Raw genomic sequence first — 18,873 nt, forward strand, 5'->3', positions numbered from 1 at the left:
GGACCAGCTCCAGGGGGACCAACGTAGCACTGGAATTATTTTTTTTTTTTTTTGGATGGGCTGGCCTGCCACCCACCCTGGCGTCCCCTTGCTCCGTGACCTTTCTTCCCGCAATCACAGCCCCGAGTGCCTGAGTCAGCTGTAAATCCCCAGCATTGATCAGACACTAAATGCGGCGCTTGGTGGTTGCAGAAGGGGAACCAGATTGCACGGAGGGAAGAACGTAACAGCTCCTGGCTGACACCAAAGCGTCACGTGGGCCCCCAGGCAGGCTTGGGGGTGCAGAAACCACCCGGGTGGTCACAAAAGCCCCAGGGACTAAGGTGAATGATGGAAACAAGAGCAGCACTACAGTAGTTTAAGGAAAGACATCTTTTGCTAATTAAATCCAAGTACAAAGCCAGGAGGTATATCTCCCCTCGCTTTCCTACAGGGTGAGTTTGTCCCTTGCAGCCCCCCAGGACCTGCAGATGGCCCGGCACAACGCTGCCCCCTGAGCCCCGTGGGGTTGGAAGGGTCAGAGTGAGAGGACAAAGGCACCCATAGGCAGCCCGGGGTCTCCAGCAGCTGCACCCAATGAAGCAGGGATGCCACCCTCCCCTTTTCCATCCTCATCAGCACTCTCCAACCCCCTCACCTGCTCCCTGTGCCCCCTCCATGTTCACCTCCCTCTTGTTTCCTCTCCTTCCTCTTCCTCGGCTCTGGTCTGTGTTGAAAACCCTTCCCCAGGGTGGCTGTGGAGGCTCACGCAGACACAATTTACCCTTGTAGAAAGAAGCAGCGTTTAGCCATTCCAACGGGAACCAGTGCCTTGAGGGGAGAGACGCGGCCTTGGCAAGGGGACGTTTCTGCCGGTGGGAACAGTTTCTGCGAGGATCATCCCTGTAAGTGCCGCTGCAGAGATGGGTTTTGGTGTCGATGGGGTCAGGGAGGGACAAGACCTGGGCGGGCGTGGGGCGAAGGGCACCGTCGTTTCCCCGTGGCTGTTTGTCTGCTGGTTTTCTGGCCCCACCAGTTTCCTCCCCAGAGGCCGGCTGGGCGCAAGCCCACGAGTCACAGATTTCTCTGATTAGGCAACGCCGGGGCAGCCTCTCCCCTTTCGCTTTCAGCTGCTTCTTCCTCCCCATCCCCGAGGCAGCCCCCAGCATCCGCACCCAGGCGCAGCAGCGGACGGGCACCGGCCACGGCACGGCCATGGAGCCGAGCGCCCGGGAGCCCCTCGTGAGGAAGACGAGCTTCTCATATCAGACCTTCCCCGAGAGGGCTGTCCAGAGGCTCGACAAGGAGTACCTGCGGTAAGGGCCGGGCTGGGACTGGCTGAGGGGTGGGCTGTGCCCCCCATCCCGGGAGCGCTGGGCTGGGGGGACTGGCGGGAGAGCGGCTTCACGCTGCTGTCAGTCCCGAGTTGCCTTGAGACGGGGTCTCATCCTGCCCAGGGCGCGCGGTGCTGGACGAGCCCGCCTGGCAGAGCTGTGGGTGCGCGCGTGTTTGGGCATCCAACTCTTGTGGGAGCATAAGATCCTGCTGGGGGCACGGGGGTCTTGAATGGAGCCCCCTCCCTGCTCCGCTGAGACGAGCCAGCTGCCGGCTGGGTCCGTGGTGCCGCCCAGCTCCGGCTTCTGCTTTTCTCGGTTTGTTCAACCTGCTGAAAACCGCCCGGCGCAGAGGAAACATCGGCGGTGCCCGGGGGGGGCAGGCTCTCGCCCCCCACCACAGGGCAGGAGCGGCTGCTGCTCTGCTGGGAGAAATCCCAGCAGCCGGGGGCTCTGCAGGGCCGTTCCCGGGGAAAATCCCCCCCCCGTGGGTGTCACGAGAGCCTTGGTGAAGGCTGGGGGAAGCCACGAGACAGAGTTAACGTTTCTGGCGGGTGCGATAAGAGCACCCAACACGTCCTTCTTGGTTGCTCCCTCCTTCAGGAGCCTCCACAACAAGCGGCTCTACCTGGCTGTGTTTGCCGCTGTCCTGGGGAATTTCAGTTTCGGCTTCGCCCTGGTTTACCCCTCGCCCGTCATCCCCGCCCTGGAGGCTCACCCCAGCCCTGCGCTGAGGCTGGACCAGTACACAGCATCCTGGTTCGGGGTAAGGAGCGGGGTTGTCCCTGCCGGGGGCCGGGGACGGAGGGTGGACGGGGGGAGCCCGGACCCACCGAGGCCCCTCTCCGCGTCTCCCCACAGTCAGTGTTCACGCTGGGAGCGGCGGCGGGGGGGCTCAGCGCCATGCTCCTCAATGACCGCCTGGGACGCAAGCTGAGCATCATGTTCTCGGCGCTGCCCTCCGTCGTGGGATATGCGCTGATGGCCGGCGCCCAGGGGATTGGGATGCTGCTGCTGGGACGCGTGCTGACGGGCTACGCCGGCGGCGTGACATCCGCCTCCATCCCGGTAACGTGCCCTGGGAAGGAGTTTGCCAGGGATTTGCAGGGCGGGAGATGGGGTGGTTCTGTAGTTGAGCCTGGGGCATCCCGCTGCTTTTTGGAGGCACCAGCAGAGCTCCAGGGCTGGTCGTGGTTGGGAATGGGGAGGATGCACTGGGTTAACGGCCCTGGCACGGCCAGCCCGAGCTGCCCCCATGGTGCTGGACTTTCTTGCCTGCAGAAAAGGGAAGGCAGGTCCTCGATCCCTGCCCTGTTCCACCCCACAGTTATTTCCTCCCATGTTTACCGAATGCGGACCGCACGTTGCACACAGAGGGGAAGGCAGCAATTGAGTAACCCCGGGGCATGTCTTTCCAGTAATGGGAGGCTGACCGTGCCGCTGGAGCACTTCTCCCACACTGGGGTGAGGGAGGGAAGCAGTGGTGCCTGCAAGGTTGTCCTCTCCTCCCACCAGGACCAGCTCACGCTGCTGGACTGGCCAGGTTTCCACCCCGAGAGGAAGTTTCTCAGCAGTTCGGGGTTCCCCTGGCTGCAGTGGATGACTGCGAGGTGACAGAGGACAGGTTTGGGTGGTGACAGCTGTATATTGCAGCTCGGTTAAGCGTGTGTTGTCCCGCTCCAGGTCTACATCTCAGAGATCTCCCACCCCGGGGTCAGAGGCATGCTGGGCGCCTGTCCTCAGATCATGGCAGTGCTGGGCTCCCTCGTCCTGTACGCGCTGGGCAAGTATCTCGGTGTTCGGAGGGCAGGAAACCCTCAGCGAGGCCTTAGGGGAGTTTATTTTAAACAACTTTCTCAGCAAGTTGATGGATTCCGTCCCCTTGCAGCTAGCTCACAACCACCACCGTGGGTGTGCAAAGGGGGTCTGGACAGGATCACCTGTGCATAACCCACCCTTAGAGGGGTAAATCCGTAACCTGCACGGACCCGTGGCCATCACCACGCCTGCAGAACCGGGTCCTGCCAAGGTTTCGTCAGGTCTGAAGGGCAGCACGCGATGGACTGCGTGCGTGTCTCCTGCCAGCATGTGCCCTGGTCGCTGCAGGGTCTTGCTGGATCCTCTAAGATTTGGGGGAGCTCGCTGGGATTTACCCGTGTTGAACAACAGCTGAAAATGCTTCTTTGCTGGGAGAAAAACATGGAAAAATCTGTCTCTAGTTTTTGGGAATTTTCCCCTGTGGATTTATTAAATCTCCACTGTTGGGGCGCCCACGTGGAGGCAAGGCCAGGACTCCTCTCCTAACCGTGCTGCTCCGGCAGGGCTGGTCCTGGAGTGGCGCTGGCTGGCCGTCGCAGGGGAGGTGCCCGTGCTCGCCATGATTGTCCTGCTCTGCTTCATGCCCAACTCGCCCCGGTTCCTGCTCTCCCAGGGGAAGGATGACGAGGCCCTGAGGTCACTGTGCTGGCTGCGGGGCAGGGACACGGACTACGCCCGGGAGTATGAGCAGATCAAGGACAGCGTGAGGAAGCAGGTGAGGAGGGGACGGGGCTCACCTCCAGCACGGGGCAGATGTAACGTGAAAACTGCAAAATCCAGGCTCCTTTGTGCAACTCCTGAGCCATCTTTTGGGTGCTGTGGTGGTGCCCAGAGGTGGTAACGCCTCAGCTTTCTGGCTTTGTCCCCTCCAGAACCGGCGGGTTTCCTGTGCCGAGATCAAGGACCCCTTCATTTACAAGCCCCTCCTGATTGCGGTGGGGATGAGGTTCCTGCAGCAGCTCTCTGGTGTCACCTGTGTCCTTGTGTACCTGCAGTCAATATTCAAGAAAACATCTGTCATCCTGGTGAGCCCTGGGGTCCAGCCCACGGTCGGACTGCTCCGTCTTCAGTGATGGCTGCCCAATGCTCCAAATCCCCTGCAGCTCTAAGACCCCAACTTTGAAGCCTTTTTTAAAGCACCTGGTTGTCAGCACTTGCCAAGCACTTGCCCTGCAAAAGGCTGCATGAGGACGGGGAGCAGGACTGGCCCCACTGTCTCCCCGCTCTCATCCTCTGAGCTTCAGGCTCTTCTCCCGTCTCTTGCTATGGGCGGATAGCTTTGACAAAGTCATCAGCCAGAGTCAAGGCAACGCAGGTAGGAACCTGCCCTGTCCCTGGCTCTCCCATCTCAGCGTCCCCACTGCTTTTGCCATTGCAGAAGCCAGAGTACGATGCAGCTCTTGTTGGCTTGGTCCGTCTGTTCTCGGTGGCGATCGCTGCTGTGTCGATGGATAAAGCTGGGAGGAAGATTCTTCTTTTTGTATCAGGTATGTCTCTCTCCCACTGTTGTGCAAGGGAAGCTCTTATTTAAGGATTTCCAGGAGCTCTGCGAATGTGCAGGAGTGGAAACTTCAGCCATACGGGACTTGGGCAGGGAGTAGGGGAGGTCTCTTTCCTTTGGTGGTGGCTCAGCTCCTGAGCAGAGGCGTTCCCAGGAGCTCAGTGCTTGGCACAGATGGGATCACTCACCCATCGATCCCACTATGCTGTTGCCTATCTCCACAGCTGGTGTCATGTTGATCTCCAACCTGACCATGGGGCTCTACATCCACTTCGTGCCAGCTTCTCAGAATGGCACCATTGCCAACAAGACACTGGTGAGCTTTGCCAACCTTCCTGCTGAGCCGACCCACTACATCACCCTCATCCCACTCCTGGCAACCATGTTCTTCATAATGGGTAGGTGCAGAGAGCGGGAGTCCAGGACCCACAGCACAGGGCTGGGTGCCAGCCTGGGGGGACGTTTGTTACCTGAGGCAGGGTGATACGGAGCAAGGAGATTTGGGGTTGGAGTTGGAAGGCAGGCAGTTGTCCCTGGAAGGCTAAGAAAGATGGCATCTGAGGTCACTTTGAGGAATGACAGCATGAATAGGGGAATAATGATTGACGGGGGAGCAGGGCAAGATTGCACAGGGCTCTTCTGTTGGCTTCGAGGCCTCAACAGTCTCACCTTACCCCTCCCTCCCTGCAGGTTATGCCATGGGCTGGGGACCCATCACTTGGTTGCTGATGTCGGAGATCCTGCCTCTGAAAGCCCGCGGGGTGGCCTCGGGTCTCTGCGTTGTTGTGAGCTGGCTGACAGCCTTCACCCTGACCCGGTTCTTCCTCCTGGTCGTGGTGGGTACTGCCCCAGGAGGGTGTCCCTCAGCCCCTCCTCAGACCCTCCCTGCACCAGCTCATGTCTGCTTTCTGTCCTGCTTCCCAGGAAGCCTTTGGCCTCGAGGTGCCCTTCCTATTCTTCACTATCATCTGCGCCGCGAACGTCTTATTCACAGGCTGCTGTGTTCCAGAAACCAAAGGCAGGTCCCTGGAACAGATTGAGGCCTTCTTCAGGACTGGCCGGAGGTCCTTCATGAGGTAGGAGCTTCCATCTGCCAGCTGCACAGGGCCACCAGTCCACGTGCATCTCAAACCAGGACAATGGACAAGAACGAAAAGGGTTGTGCTGCTGGAGGTGGAGGCTGGAGCTCTCTCCAAAGGCCATAGGAGAGGAATGGGCAGCAATGACCATCTTGCTTTGGATGCTGAAGTTGCCAACTGGAACTTTACCTTCTCCTCCCATCATTCAACACTACCTGTTGCTCTCTGGGCCACATGTCAACCCAAGGTATAGGACCAGGCAACCGGCGCCAGCCTGGGGACGAAGATGTCCTGGGAAACAGAACACGTGGCTGTGGGCAAGAGACCACGTGTGTCCTTCGCTCAGCAGCCACCAAAGCAGCCTGAGAGCCCGAGGGTTCGGCTGGAACAGAGTTAACAGCTGTAGCCATTTTGGCAAAAGTTCCTCATGTAGTTGTGAGAATAAAACACTTTTGCCTCCCAGCTGCAAGGTGTTGCCTTTATTCGCAGAGAAGGGAGCTGCAGGTGGGTGGGCTGGGAGAGGCAGACCAGGGCTGTGACAAGGGGACCACAGCAGCCTCCAGCTTCCCCGATGAGTCTCGGGTACTTGAGGACTTGGAAAGAGGCAGAGCCGGATATTTTGTATGAAAAGCTGCCACATTTTATTGCTCTAAAAACACACATTACACTAGAAGCCTAATGAACAAGACCAAATACAGTTCACAAAGAAAATCCAGGACAAAACAAAGAACAGGAACAGACAAACATTCAGCTGTAGTGCAAGTGATTCGCTGTAGGAAAGACACAGTGGGTACTGCCAATACTTTGTACTGGGATGGGTCCTTCCCACCCCAGGGTTTTACTCATCCACAACGAGGAAGGTGGAAGCGCCTCCGTCACAGCTGTGCCTGGAGCCTCCACCTCCATCACTCCGAGATTTCAGCTGCATAGTTAGTAGCAAATTGCTCTTACCCCTTTCCTGCATGTCCTGCAAGATTAAGGACTTTTAAAAAAATTTTTTAGAGCCTAACCTTAAGTAAAACACAGCTGCAGGAGGTGGCTATGGCTGCAAGGAACAAATGGTCTTGCTGAGTATCACGTCCCAAAAGGGCAGCACAACAAAGGCTGAGCTGGGAGATGGTTTGCCCAAGCTCCTGAAACGCACTTGGCAGCCCGAGGGCTGGTGGTGGTGCCTGTGTCCTCCCGTCCCTGGAACCTTCAGCCTGCTGTGACAAGGAAGCATGGGGTAACATAGCATATTTGACCTAGATCTCAAGATATGCCAGCTACTACTCAGATCCCCTGCAGGAGCAGATGAGAGAAATCACCTGAGAAGATGTGCTTTATCAGAGGATTAATTTAAAGCAGCCTGGGACAGAGGAGGAGAGATGGGCCAAAAATCAAAACGACAGACAAAACTCAGAATTAGACCTAACCTTTGCAGCTGAGACCCATTTCCAGAAAGATGTTCAGCTCTGGCTGGAATATGACTATTTCTAAGCATGGCCTGATTACAAGAGGTCTCAAGAGCCTCTGGTTTCCACTGACCTTCTGAAGATCAGGATCTCTGGCAGCCCTGTGCTAGAGCATTCGCTTTCTCACATGGCTATGGACCAAGTCTTGATATCTTCACTTCAGTGAAACCCTTCCCTGAAGACAAAAAAAATGACAGAGATAAATTGAGCTTCCCAGGGCTTGGCCTGAGGAGGAAATGCCCAAATATGAAATGAGGTTGGACTCTGTGAGAACCTCATTGGAGAAGTACTGTCGGAGTGACATCCTTTCTTCAATATAGAAAGTCTGAGCCTTTTTGCTACAACATTTAGAGTCCGAGAAACCACAGTGGCTCTTTCCAGAGGTAGAATGGTCTTTTTATTCACTGCACACACAGAGAATCAGTCGGTGTTACAAAATCAGCTCCTGCCCAGAGCCGCGAGGTCTGGGTACGCAGCAGAAAGTGAAGCTTCTGCTCTTCTCTTCACGCCCAACGGACACCCCCAGGGGACGTGCACAAGTGCTGTCAGCTTCACGGCTGAATGGGACAGGGAAGAGCCGCACGCTGTATAAATGCCCGTGGGTAAGGAGCGCACGGCTCGGGCGGTGCGTGGTGTAACAGTCCATCGCCAAGTGCACACACACTGCCAGTACCCAGGTGTCTTTCCACACTCACCAACAACTCGCTGCAGTCACTGCATCACCCCCTCTTGAGTTCCCATGTAACAAAACTTCTGTCCCATCGTCTCCCAAGGGGCCTTCCCAAGACCTGGCAAGCAGAACCTCTTCCATAGAGACCCCATGGATTAGCCATCCAGCCTGGATGCTGTCAGTGGGGATTGGGTTCAGCCTGCAAACTCTCTAGAGCAGGGCTTTTAAATCATTTATCCTTACACAGCTCCAAGCACCCTGATGGTGCCTCTAAACACAATTAATAACCACCATGCACTGTGAACGGGCACATTAACTACTGTGATGCTACTACTCTAAAGGTCCTTTCTATCTCCACAAAACCAGTGCCTGGCCCACACGGAGGTGAGACCATCCGCTAACTGTCACTACAACTCTACAAAGCCATAGGTGCTGTCACCAGGCCACGTCTGCCATGATGGCAGCTTCTGGCTTGGTTTCAGCTGCACCAGAGACAGCCGCAATTCCCAAGAGCTCCCACTCCAGACACGCATCTGTAGGAGTCGGCACTCTTGGAGCACGGATCTGAGACACCTCCTGTTGCGGCAGGCACAGAGACACTGAACAGTCCCGGCATCTTCAAGCGTTGCGGCCAAAGGCTCCAGCTCAGCTCTCGCAGAAGCGACCCTGAGGCCGATTTTCAACAAAAGCGTCGAGCTCAGAGCTGAGCTTTGCAACCCGGCAAGGGCGGCAGAGCTGGTGCGGATTGTTCGCTTGCCTTGGCCCCAGTGCCAGACCCAGCTGCCACAAAACACAGCGTGACAGCACTGCTGGCGTCCAAGGGACTTCTGCCGAGGGACCAGAGGGGATCCATCCATGCCCATGAGCCCTCCAGGTGACCTGGAGCAGCGTCTGCCTGTGCCACCCCCAGGGACTGTCCTAATGCCATAGACCAGCAGCACCAGGGCCACAACCTTTTAGGGTCCTACCAGGTCCACGGTTCATCCCCGCGGGCGTAGCTCAGCCTGCGGGCGCTCCTCTGTCGCCTCCGCTTTGCCTTGCGCCTCCTGTCCCTAAAGCTACCGTGGAACTACTCACAGAGCAAAGCAGCCACTACCAAAGACATGCTCGTAGCTACGTGCGTTGGTCTGCAACATTCCTCTACTACACGCTACTTAACGCCCCAAACCCCCCTGAAATCAAAGCAGGTGTCCTGTGTGCCAGGCAGGACTCTGCACGTGAACCACCCGGTAAAGGTACAGCGCAGGGGCACGGGCTCTTTTCACCCTGAAGATGCCGCGGGCTGCGGTATGTTCCTCCTGCAGCACCCCATCGCCGCAGGCAGCGTGACCCACGCAGGAGCCTGCGGTCCCCGCATACACACACACACGAAAGGCCAGTGCCCCATGCATTGCGGGGATCAGCCCGGAGCTGGGGGCTCTGAAATGGCTCAGTCTTTATTGAAACCAGCTGCACCTGGGCTGCGGTGCCTGTTCTGTGTCCCCGACAGGCCGGTGTCAGAGCAATCACGGGCCAGAGGCCTGGCGGGAAGGGGCTTAGCACAACATGGCTACGCAGCATCCAGCTGCACGGGCCTGCGTGTTTAAACAAACCCAAGCCGCGTTCCTGACTGGTGTAAATCCTCACGCCTCCCTGGGCTCCAAGGAAGAAACAGCAGCTAACGCGGGCTGGCAGCTTAGCCCCCCGTCTCCAGGGACCGCTCTGCTCCTGCTGCATCCCTACCCTGCCACCCCCTCCAGCAGCGGCTCCATCCCGGGCTCTGCCAGGGAGCTGCTGGTGTCGTTCTGCTAACGCGAATATGCACCGTGCCTAAAGAAAGGATTATATAGATATTTTCCAAGACAACGCTGCTCAGAAGCCGCAGAGTGGCTGGAGGACGGACCCTTCTGACAGACGGCGCTCAGCCTCCAGCAGCATTTCTCAGGCCACGGCACCACCTCTCTGGTACCCCCGTGATTTAACTGGGACCACAAAACGTTGGTGGCAGCGGGAGCTCAGCTCCCAGGGCAGGGGAGCAAGAACAGGCCGCGTTCCCCGCTGTCACGGCTCCCCAGAGCCGCTGCCTGCCGTGGCTGCTGAGCCAAGCACAAACCTCCAGCCCAGCAGTTACAGCCCGGTTTTCCTCCCTTCTCGGTCCCAGAAGAGGGGGGGAAACAAACTTCGTCAATACACTTTGTCAACGCACTTTCTAAAGTTTGAGAAATGCTCCCAAGGCTGAAATAGGATTTTACAGTATCCCAGTTATAGCATCCCAGTTACCGCAGCCAGGGCTCTCCCTGGGTCCGGAGACCCCCCGCAATGAAAGGAGGTGGTCCTTTGAAGGACAGGGAACAGAGCGCTCCTTTCTCCTGTGTCCGGAGAAAAGAAGTCCCATGAAAATGCTTAAATAACTAGAAATAAATTATTCCCCTTTTTCCTAATCAAAATAAAAAGCAATAATGTAAAATCAAATAAATCAAACCCAGAAGAAGGCATGACAAGAAAAGGGGGATCTGGACTTAGCGGTTTTGTTCTGCACGGTACAAAGCAAACAGAAAATACAATGCGAGAGCCACTGATGGAGCCTGGGATGGAGGCGCGAGACGCCCCAGCTGTCCCCGCTGAAACAGTGCGGACTTCTCTGGGTTTGCAAAGGAAGGACATGCCACCTTCCCACGCAGAACCAGCCCAGGACCGGCGCAAAAAGAACATGAGCCCAAAGAGAAAGGCCGTGCCAGGCAGCAGCGAGAGCAGGTCCCTTGCGCAGAGGGATGGGTCACGGGAGCAGATGCGGGGAGTGAGAGAGAACAGAGCAGAGGCCCGGGCTCAGAGCGAAGGATGCTCTTGCACATCAGTAACCCTTACACCAGTAAAAAGTCCCGCTTGGCTCAAGCAATAGCACAATTTTTTTGCTGAGGTAAAGCAATCCTTCTTTCCCTTCTTCCCCAGTTAAAAGAGTGAAGCTTAAGAAAAGTACCCTTATTAAGACAAATTAATTCTTAGAATTCAAGTAAATTGCAGTAACTGCCCGCAGCTGCACCCAGAGGAAGAGGGGACTGTGCTTCGCGGGTACCAGGATCCGCCCCAGCGCCTCCGGCAGCTCCTGTGCGGAGGCGGTTACTGTCTTTATTCACGTCGTTTGCTGGAAGCCCTTTCCCCTGCAGCGATGCCCCCGACACCTGGCCTAACTGGACCCACAGTAAAACATACTCAATGGAAGAAGACGACCAAGCTCAGGCATCACCACGTATTGTTAAACCCTGGATTAGTGTATTAGACCTGGGAAGGGCCACGCCAGAGAAGTTACTAAAAACACCTAATGTGCAATGGCAGGTTATCCCCAGGCACGAGGCCAGCGGCTCCCTGACTCCCAGGAGACCGGCGCAGGCACGGAGCTGGCACGGCAGCTCTGTCCCTCCTCACCCCATCCGGAGAGCAGATCCCAAATGAGCACCGCATCCTCGGCTCGTTATCAGGCGTCACTCCAAAGAAAGTCTACCTAGTCGGGCTTGTAAAGCAGCACACAAAGAGCCAGCACCTCTGCAGCAGAAAAAAAAAATAAATTAAAAAATAGAGGGACTGAGATATTTGGTTGAGGGTCGAGGAGGATGAGGTCTGGCTGCTGGTGTGAGAAGAGGGCACAGCCTGCCCCAGCCCCTGAGATTTCCAGCTGCTGCAGTGTCCGGGGAAATCATGGCGTAATGGAGAGGGGAGCGGGCAGAGGGAAGGGCGGAGTGGATTTCCATATCTTCACCATCTCAGTGTCCAGAAGAAGTTACCCCGAGCTTTCGTGCTTCAGAGAGCCTGTCCTTCCAGCGCCCCCGTGAGCTTCTCTTCATCCATTTGCTTCTGCTGCTGGTGGATCCGGGCATAGGAAATGGCGTCTCCCCTGCAGAGAGAAGGGACAGCGTGGGGACGTGAGCTCTGGGCACCCATCATGGTGGGTGAGTGCCTGGCACAAAGGTGTCCCAACCGGGGCCCAAGACTCTCCGCACCGAGGGATGCCAGGAATGAAATGAGACTTGCTGGCCCCTGTCCAAGCCCACCAAAGGTGCTCACCGCCACCAGAGCCGGGCCCCCCCATCCAACGGCTCCAGAAAGAGAGCTGGGACCCACCAGGCTGGACGGGGCTCTGAGCAGCCTGGGCTGGCGGGAGGTGTCCCTGCCCAGGGCAGGGGGGTGGAACTAGAAGATCTTTCAGGTCCCTTCCAACCCGAACCATTCTGTGATTCTATGACCCACAGGGCAACCTAGATTGAGCTCCCAAGGAAAAGCTCAGAGCTTCAGCCAACCCTAGCACCTTCCCTCCCAGGGCTTTGAGATGGTGGCAGGGAGATGTTCTCCAGCAGCATTCGCACCTGAAAGCACGGTTAGTACAAGAGGAAAGCGTAGCCTCAGGGAGGAAGATGGGGGTGAGGGCTGGAGGTCCACCTTCCCCTTCCCTCCCCCTCCACAAGCAGACAGGTCTCTCTTACTTTTTGCCGAGCGCGGACATGCCATAAAGCACCCCGGTGGCAAACGCAATGGCGTTCCCAAAGAGCGTGGTGAGCGTCAGGCTGAGCACAACAGGGAACACGGCCATCCTGGAAGACAGAGGCAGCCCTCAAAGCCAGGCTCCGCTCCCCAGGGGATGCGGGCTGCTCGTCCATCGCAGCACGCCCACGGGCACCCCAAGGTGATTCCTGGGATGGCTTCACCACCCACCACACCGCCCCCAGCAGCATCCTCACCCGCAGTAGAAAGCGGCTTTCTGCCAGGGCCGCAGCTTGTCCGCCCTCGCAGAGACGGCGTTTGCAAACTCGATGAACTGGCAGCAGAAGGGGGCTTCGCACAGGAACAGCACGAAGGCGTTGAGCCTCCAGACAGAGAAAACCAGAGTTAATCCTGCCCACAGTGACCTCGGCCCCCCAGAGACCAGCTGCCCCCCATGGCCAAACTCCGGCAGAAGGGAATGGCGGGGCTGGACCCCCCTGTGCTCCCTCCCCGCTTCTTGATAATTCCCAAACCCCGGTGCCCCAGACTTATTTTGGGTAAGTATTTACTGCAACCTGGTCTAGTGGGAGGTGTCCCTGCCCAGGGCAGGGGCGTTGGGACCGGGTGATCTTTAAGGTCCCTTCCAACTCTAATCATTCTATGATTCTATGATAGGGTAAAGAAAGAACACAAATAGAATAAACCCAGCATCTCAATCCACCCGATGGAGCAAAATCTGGCAATTGACAGAGCCTGACGGACGTTTCACTCGTGTCCACTGCCCAAGGGGGGCAGCTCTGCCCCTTGCCCAGTGGTGTCTAATTAACCAAACCTCCCTCCCGGCAGGAAAAAGAAAAGAAACTCTGCTCACATCATCCACACGCCGGCCGCGATATTTAGGGGGTTGATGGTGACACAGTTCCAGAGACCAGCGAAGGCACAGGCTGGAAAGCAAAGAGGCTTTCAGTGACGGTGAAGAATAACCCAGCGGTCCCACGAAGGGGTGGCTGCTCCTCCCGGCTCTGCCCCGGAGCTAGACCTTGCAGCCACACCAGCACGATTTCCATCTCCCGTATTTTGGGCTGTTTTGCAGAGCAAGGGCTGCCCAGAAGAGCCCTTGCCTTGGCCGGCACCTCTTGGCACTGCAGAGCAGCCTCTCCAGACCATCAGAGGAGGGTGGGTGGAAAGGGCTGGTGGCCAGAAGAAGAGCCGGGGGTGCAGGGCAGAGGGCTTCTTCCCAGCTCCTCCGGCCGGGTATCCTTTTTCTATGAACGTTTGGGGTCTCAGCGTGGCACTCGCACAACTATTTCACAACAGACCATTTGCTTTTAACGTGGAGTCATGTACACGGCACCCTAGTTTTTATTCGCTAAGGAATTACTGCTTTGTCCCGGCATGAGCAGAGAGGTCCCAGCAGGCCCCCGACTCGGAGCAGCACAGGGAACGTTCAGCAAAAACATGACTCGCAGCACCAAGGCACACAGGCAAACAACAAATAAAGCAGAGGTGAACCCGGTCTCTGCCACACGCTGCTGGTTCTGCGCTAGAGATGGGCAGAAAAGAGCCAAGTTTGGGTCTCCGCTAATACAAATGGAAGCGGATAAAGCAGAGCCCAAAATAGCCCAGCACTCCTGACTCTGTAACGCAAGGAGAGGAACCAGGCAGCGGCACCTGAGCCGAGGTGGCACACACCTCCCTCCTGCCTCATTAAACTTGCAGAGCAAGTTGATACGCCCTTGATACGGCCCTTTTCCTCCACCGATACCAGCGGGCTGCCACGGCTCGGACGGGAATCCGAGCCCGGCAGGGAGGGCAGCGAGACCCGGGCTGAGGCCACAGCAACCAACACCGCCCCACAGAACTCCAGCTAAAATTATATAGCCCTTAAAGGCTGTCTTGGGGATGTTTAGCAGCGTAACGTAGAGCAGCAGAGGCCACCTCTGGAAAATGAGACCAGCCTGGGTTTGGGTATTTGAGGTCTCTGCTCGTGTTTTGCCAAGGGGATCCCCGAGCAGCGCTGCCGCGAGCAGTCCTGACCTTCAAAAGCCTGGCACACCTTTCAAGGTTTCTTCAAAGCAATCACTGCTGAATCCTCGAAGTTCCCTTAAGGATTGTTACCCTTATTTACCGGATTGGGAAACACAGCTGCAGGCTCACATAAGACCGATCTAAAGTCATCCCACGAGCAAGCGACCCCCTGGTTTCAGGAAACAACCAAACAAGGTAGTTTTTAATGGCTTCCCAGGACTAGTCCACAGGACCCAAAACATTTCGGAGCATCCTGCACGAACAAGACCAGCCAAGAGAGGAGAAATGCCAGAGGACATGTTGCCGGCCATGCTCCAAGGGCACCTCTCATCTTCCCAATGCAAAGGCACCAGTGTCAGTGTCCCCACACTGCAGGGGAAACTGGGACACTGGGGTGGGATGACCCGCTCGGGGTCACGCATGAAAACAACTGGAGAGCTGGAAAAGCAATGGCAAACAGGATTGCTGGGAGCAGCGGGCAGCTCGGAGAGGGGGGCGCAACACGGAGGTTTCTAATTCTTCTCTGACCAACAAACCCTTGGATGCTGGTGGGAGAGGAGCTCAGGGGAAGCACCGCCGGCTTGTGACACTTGCTCTCACCTTCTCACTATCGTATTAAGTGACTTTCAGGCGCTTTAGCAGAAATCAGCTGCATCTCGACTACCCTCAAAACGCAGCCGGGGCTGGGGCAGAGCCCTGCCTTGTTTAACAGCACGGGGAGCAGAGCAGTCCAAGAGCTTCACAGGGCTACAAGCTCACCTCGGCCACACAACAGACCCGGGGAGGCAGGATTCTATGATTCTATGAATATTTTTTTTTTCAAGCAGGTTTTTGGCCCTAGTCTTTTTTTGCATCTAGCCAACCAGGGATAGTTTTGTCAGGGTTCTGGTTTGGTTTTGATTGCAAATGCACCAAAACAACCCCCGAGCACTAAGTCTCAGCTAAGCAACCGCCCTGGTTGCCAATGGACTAATGACCCAGCGAGCCTGAGCTGAGCAAGGCCCTACGTCAGCACGAGCGCCAGCCAGCAGGAAAGGAGTCAAAGGTTTATAATGGCAGGAACACTGCACTCGGTGGCGACTGCCAACAGCCACAGAGATAACGATTCGGTGACCTTCAGTCTCCTTTGCAGAGCAGCACATCCCACAGCAGCCTGGTACAGCCTTGTCCCACCGGGACGGGACCGGCTCCCGCCGCAATAGCCAAAAGGGGCTGGAGCTGCCACGCCAGAGACTTCTTTTTGCAAAACAGAGGCCTCGCAATAGGTTTAAAATGCAGATAATGCTCAATGGCACGTAAGCTATGGAAGACAGACAGTTCTGACATTTGTTTAACTGCTGTCCCATCTCGAATCCCTGAGGAAGCACAAACAACTGGGAGCTAAAATGGGGGGGTAGAACACCACCCCCCACAGAGGCTCTATTCATTTCAAGCAGCTGGTCACTCACTCTCCTCAACACAAGCCTATTTTTGCTCCCAGAGCATTTTACAAAAACGACAGACTCTCCTCGTCCTGTTACAAACAGGAACACAAGGGAGAGAAGGGACTTGGCCGAGGTCACCCAGCCAGCCTGCGCAAGAGCCGCAAACACAACCTGAACCTTGTTCGTCTTGTTCCTGCTCCGGCCCCTGGACCTTTCTGGCTTCAGCCAGTTGTGGGCTGCAGGTGTTTGCATGTGGTAGATGATGTCTGCCGGTCTCACCTCCGCTGACAAAGTTTCTCTTCCTTTTTACTGGGAATTTTTCCTTCTGTAAGAAATAATCCAGCCCCGTAGCAGGACCACAATCCAGTTGCTCAAAATCCTTATAAACTATTTCTGTTCTTTCATAGCAAGCTCTGAAAATAGCAGCCTTGCTGTGTTATTAGTCACCCCCTTCTCCAAACTGGCCACCTTCAACGAGGCGATGCTGAACAAGGGGCGTTTTGAAGAGGGCTGCCACCAGCACGGGGCACTGGAGGGTTGTCTCTTTCCACGGTTCCCCATTTCCCTGCTCGTGAGAGGAGCCCGTGTCTCTCGCTGCCCCATTCTCCGCCTGATGAACCTCATGAAGGGATTCTGTCAGGGCTACAGACCAAGCTGTCTGACTCCCCAAATCATCAGCGATCCTATTAAGAGCCTGGCTCTTCTTCCAAAAGCTGCTTCTCCCAGACTCACCCAAATACGTAAAACTCTCAGCTTTCCTTTAAAAACAAGCCATGAGTTCTCAGAGCTGCGGACAAAAGGTTGGGAAAATAATCCAAGTATAATTCAACTGCTCTGAAACGTGAAGACGGATAAAAAAATGTCTTCAAAGACTTGCACTTTTAAGCCACTCATGGGCTGCTCCAGCACGAGGTGGGCAATGCCACCAATGTCACCCAGGAGCCACCCTTCTCCAGCTCCTCACCCTCCATCCGCATCCCCCCGAGCTCTGCATGGGCCAAAGCCACGTAAAAGGCACCAAGGCTCCAGCTACAGCCCCAGCCCACGGGAAAGGCGCCGCTACCCAAACCCCCACCTGGGACCTGCGCTGAAGACACGTCCCAGCTGGTCTCTTGGCCGTCTGCCGGGACCAGAAGCGCTGGGGCCTCCATCAGAGCATGGCGAGGACAGTACGTTTTGCCCTGTGAGACCAGTCCTACCAAATCCTTTCACACCTCCAGAATTTCATCACCTAAGACGTAAAGCAAGAGCAGCTTGTGTTTGACCAGCCCAGCCAAAAAGGGCTGTTCCGAGCCTGACCAGCGACACCACCTTGCAAGGTCAGCTGCAAAAACGCCGTGGGCCTGTGCAGTCAATGCCGAGGCAAGAGACAGGCAGGGAGAGAGGGGATGGGACGAAAGGCTACAGCCGAGGGAATAAATCAGGGCTGACTGCACTGGCTGAGAAACACTCTTGTTTTACTAGAAGTCGTGGACCCGAAGCAGGAGAAATTCTCCATCCCGTGCTCTGCAGGAGATCAGACTAAACGGTCATAACAGTCCCTCCTGCTTTTAAGAGCTATTAATCTCTCCATAGAATGTAGCAAAACAGCACTACGGGACAGGCTGATTTCTGGCAAAGTTGCAAAGACTCTTTCCCTGGGAAAATTTTTTTCAGCAGCAGGTAATTCCGAGCGCAGCCAACTCGCTTCGCTGTACGCCGGCTCTCTTCTTCTGTCTGTCCAAGACTAAACCTCTTAAAAACACACAACAAAACCAATTCCGTTATTTGCCTTCAAAAAACAACACAGCCAGGCCCTCTGCGATCAACAACAGGAGTAACGGGAAACATGCTCCGACATTCAGGACGGGGAAAGAAAATAAGTTGCAGGAACGTACGAACACCTGACAGTGAAATAGGATGAACCAAATCCCGTGGCCCCTCTCCAAGCCCTGAACCTGACCCCGCTGAGCACCCCGAGCTCAGCGCTCGCAGTAACAGCATCGTCTGGTTTCTGTGCCCACAGCCCTCCCGCAGGAACGGGGCCGGCTGCTGCTCCCCCCACTGCCAGCGAGCGTTCTATATCCCAGCAGGAACTCGAGGATTTGCGGATCCCCCCGTGACGTCCCTTCTCCCAGGTGCCCAGGTTCGGTGAGCGCAAAGCACATCCCTCGTGCGCCAGATAAAACCGTCCCGCTTCAGGCACGTCCACGGCTCTTCCTCCTGCCCGCAACGCGGCAAACTAATGTCTAGAGCAGACGCGACTCCCATAACCCCAAACGATGGTTTCATGGCACAGCCCCCCCGGCACAGACATGACCCCAACACGGGGCAGGCAGGACCCCTGACCCGCGCTCCCGCATGCACGAGCGGCGCCGAGGGGGCACCTTTGGCTGCAAGGGAAGGGGATACTTACACAGGCCCCCGATGACCCCGGCAATCCTGCAGAGCCACCTGTACCACCAGGTCATGCCATCATCGGCGGAGGAAGCCGCTGGGTCAGGGGCTCCTGCTTGGAACTGCTCATCCTGAGAGCTCATCGCACCCCTGCTCCCGGGGGGTCAGGGGGCAGCACCCCGCTCCCCGCCTGAGCCCCAGCAGCGCAGGATGCCACCCCCCCCGTGACACCCCTCCCGGTGTTCCCCTCCGGCCAGCCCAGGGGACAGCCCCTAAACCCAGCCCCGCCGCTGCCGGGCCCCTCCCCGCACCCCCATGCAGGGCCTGGCCCCCGGCGGCCCCCCCAGGGCTGACAATGGAGGGTCTCTGCCTGCAGCAGCGATGCCAGCGGCCGTGGGAGCTGCCTCCACGTCTGCCTGCGTATTGCATTGTGGGTCCCCTCCTCCAGCAGGCCGGGCTTTGATGTCACTCTCATTAAAAGGCCGGTGGGCAGAGCCCGTCGTGTACATATTCATAAGCAGGCGCGCAGGAATGAACTCCACGCCAGGGTCTGGGGGGCACCGGAGCTCAGGGTCCCGCTTCCCCTGGCTAAGATGCTGTTATCCAGGCAGCCGGCGTGTGCTCAGAAGAAAAGGAAACGTGAATTTTTGCATTAACGAGAATTTCACAGTGTTACAAAATTCTGCCCTTGAGATAAGAGGGAAACACTCCCCTTAAATCTGAACGTAAACGGGTTTTCTCCCTAGAAAATGGGAGTA

At 56.6% G+C, this 18,873-nt stretch overlaps 2 protein-coding genes across 3 annotated transcripts; one reads left to right on the plus strand and one right to left on the minus strand.

Annotated features, from left to right (window-relative positions):
• Positions 1-1,114: 1,114 nt before the first annotated feature.
• SLC2A6 (solute carrier family 2 member 6) lies at positions 1,115-6,081 on the plus strand. 2 transcript variants are annotated; one of them, XM_063353175.1, is made up of 10 exons: positions 1,115-1,295; positions 1,917-2,079; positions 2,175-2,381; positions 2,997-3,096; positions 3,635-3,846; positions 4,004-4,156; positions 4,510-4,618; positions 4,857-5,030; positions 5,323-5,468; positions 5,557-6,081. In XM_063353175.1, exons 1-10 carry the CDS (start codon positions 1,195-1,197, stop codon positions 5,710-5,712), a joined length of 1,521 nt encoding a protein of 506 aa, XP_063209245.1. In that variant the 5' UTR covers positions 1,115-1,194; the 3' UTR covers positions 5,713-6,081. The 2 variants fall into 2 exon arrangements, with proteins under 2 accessions (XP_063209245.1, XP_063209243.1); XM_063353173.1 differs by lacking the exon at positions 1,115-1,295 and having other exon boundaries at positions 1,454-2,079.
• Positions 6,082-11,429: 5,348 nt separating this feature from the next.
• Positions 11,430-18,530, minus strand: CACFD1 (calcium channel flower domain containing 1). The gene is made up of 5 exons (XM_063353196.1): positions 18,135-18,530; positions 13,159-13,231; positions 12,545-12,670; positions 12,290-12,397; positions 11,430-11,703 (listed from the first exon to the last, which is right to left on the minus strand). The coding sequence occupies exons 1-5, from the start codon at positions 18,256-18,258 to the stop codon at positions 11,610-11,612; spliced, it is 525 nt and encodes a 174-aa protein (XP_063209266.1). The 5' UTR covers positions 18,259-18,530; the 3' UTR covers positions 11,430-11,609.
• Between the last annotated feature and the right edge of the window lie 343 nt (positions 18,531-18,873).

Source organism: Chroicocephalus ridibundus, chromosome 15, assembly GCF_963924245.1.
Source record: "Chroicocephalus ridibundus chromosome 15, bChrRid1.1, whole genome shotgun sequence".
In the NCBI taxonomy this organism is placed as follows: Eukaryota; Metazoa; Chordata; class Aves; order Charadriiformes; family Laridae; genus Chroicocephalus; species Chroicocephalus ridibundus.

Bases quoted from the DNA above. Each gene is read 5' to 3' on its own strand.
- CACFD1 (XM_063353196.1), bottom strand. From the start codon at position 18,258: ATGAGCTCTCAGGATGAGCAGTTCCAAGCAGGAGCCCCTGACCCAGCG. The intron at 12,671-13,158 runs GTGAGCAGAGTT...CTCTGTCTGGAG, and splicing joins GCGGCCGGCGTGTGGATGAT to GCTCAACGCCTTCGTGCTGT. The intron at 11,704-12,289 runs GTAAGAGAGACC...TTCTCTCTGCAG, and splicing joins ATGTCCGCGCTCGGCAAAAA to GGGAGACGCCATTTCCTATG.
- SLC2A6 (XM_063353173.1), top strand. From the start codon at position 1,546: ATGGAGCCCCCTCCCTGCTCCGCTGAGACGAGCCAGCTGCCGGCTGGG. The intron at 2,080-2,174 runs GTAAGGAGCGGG...GTCTCCCCACAG, and splicing joins ACACAGCATCCTGGTTCGGG to TCAGTGTTCACGCTGGGAGC. The intron at 5,031-5,322 runs GTAGGTGCAGAG...CCCTCCCTGCAG, and splicing joins AACCATGTTCTTCATAATGG to GTTATGCCATGGGCTGGGGA.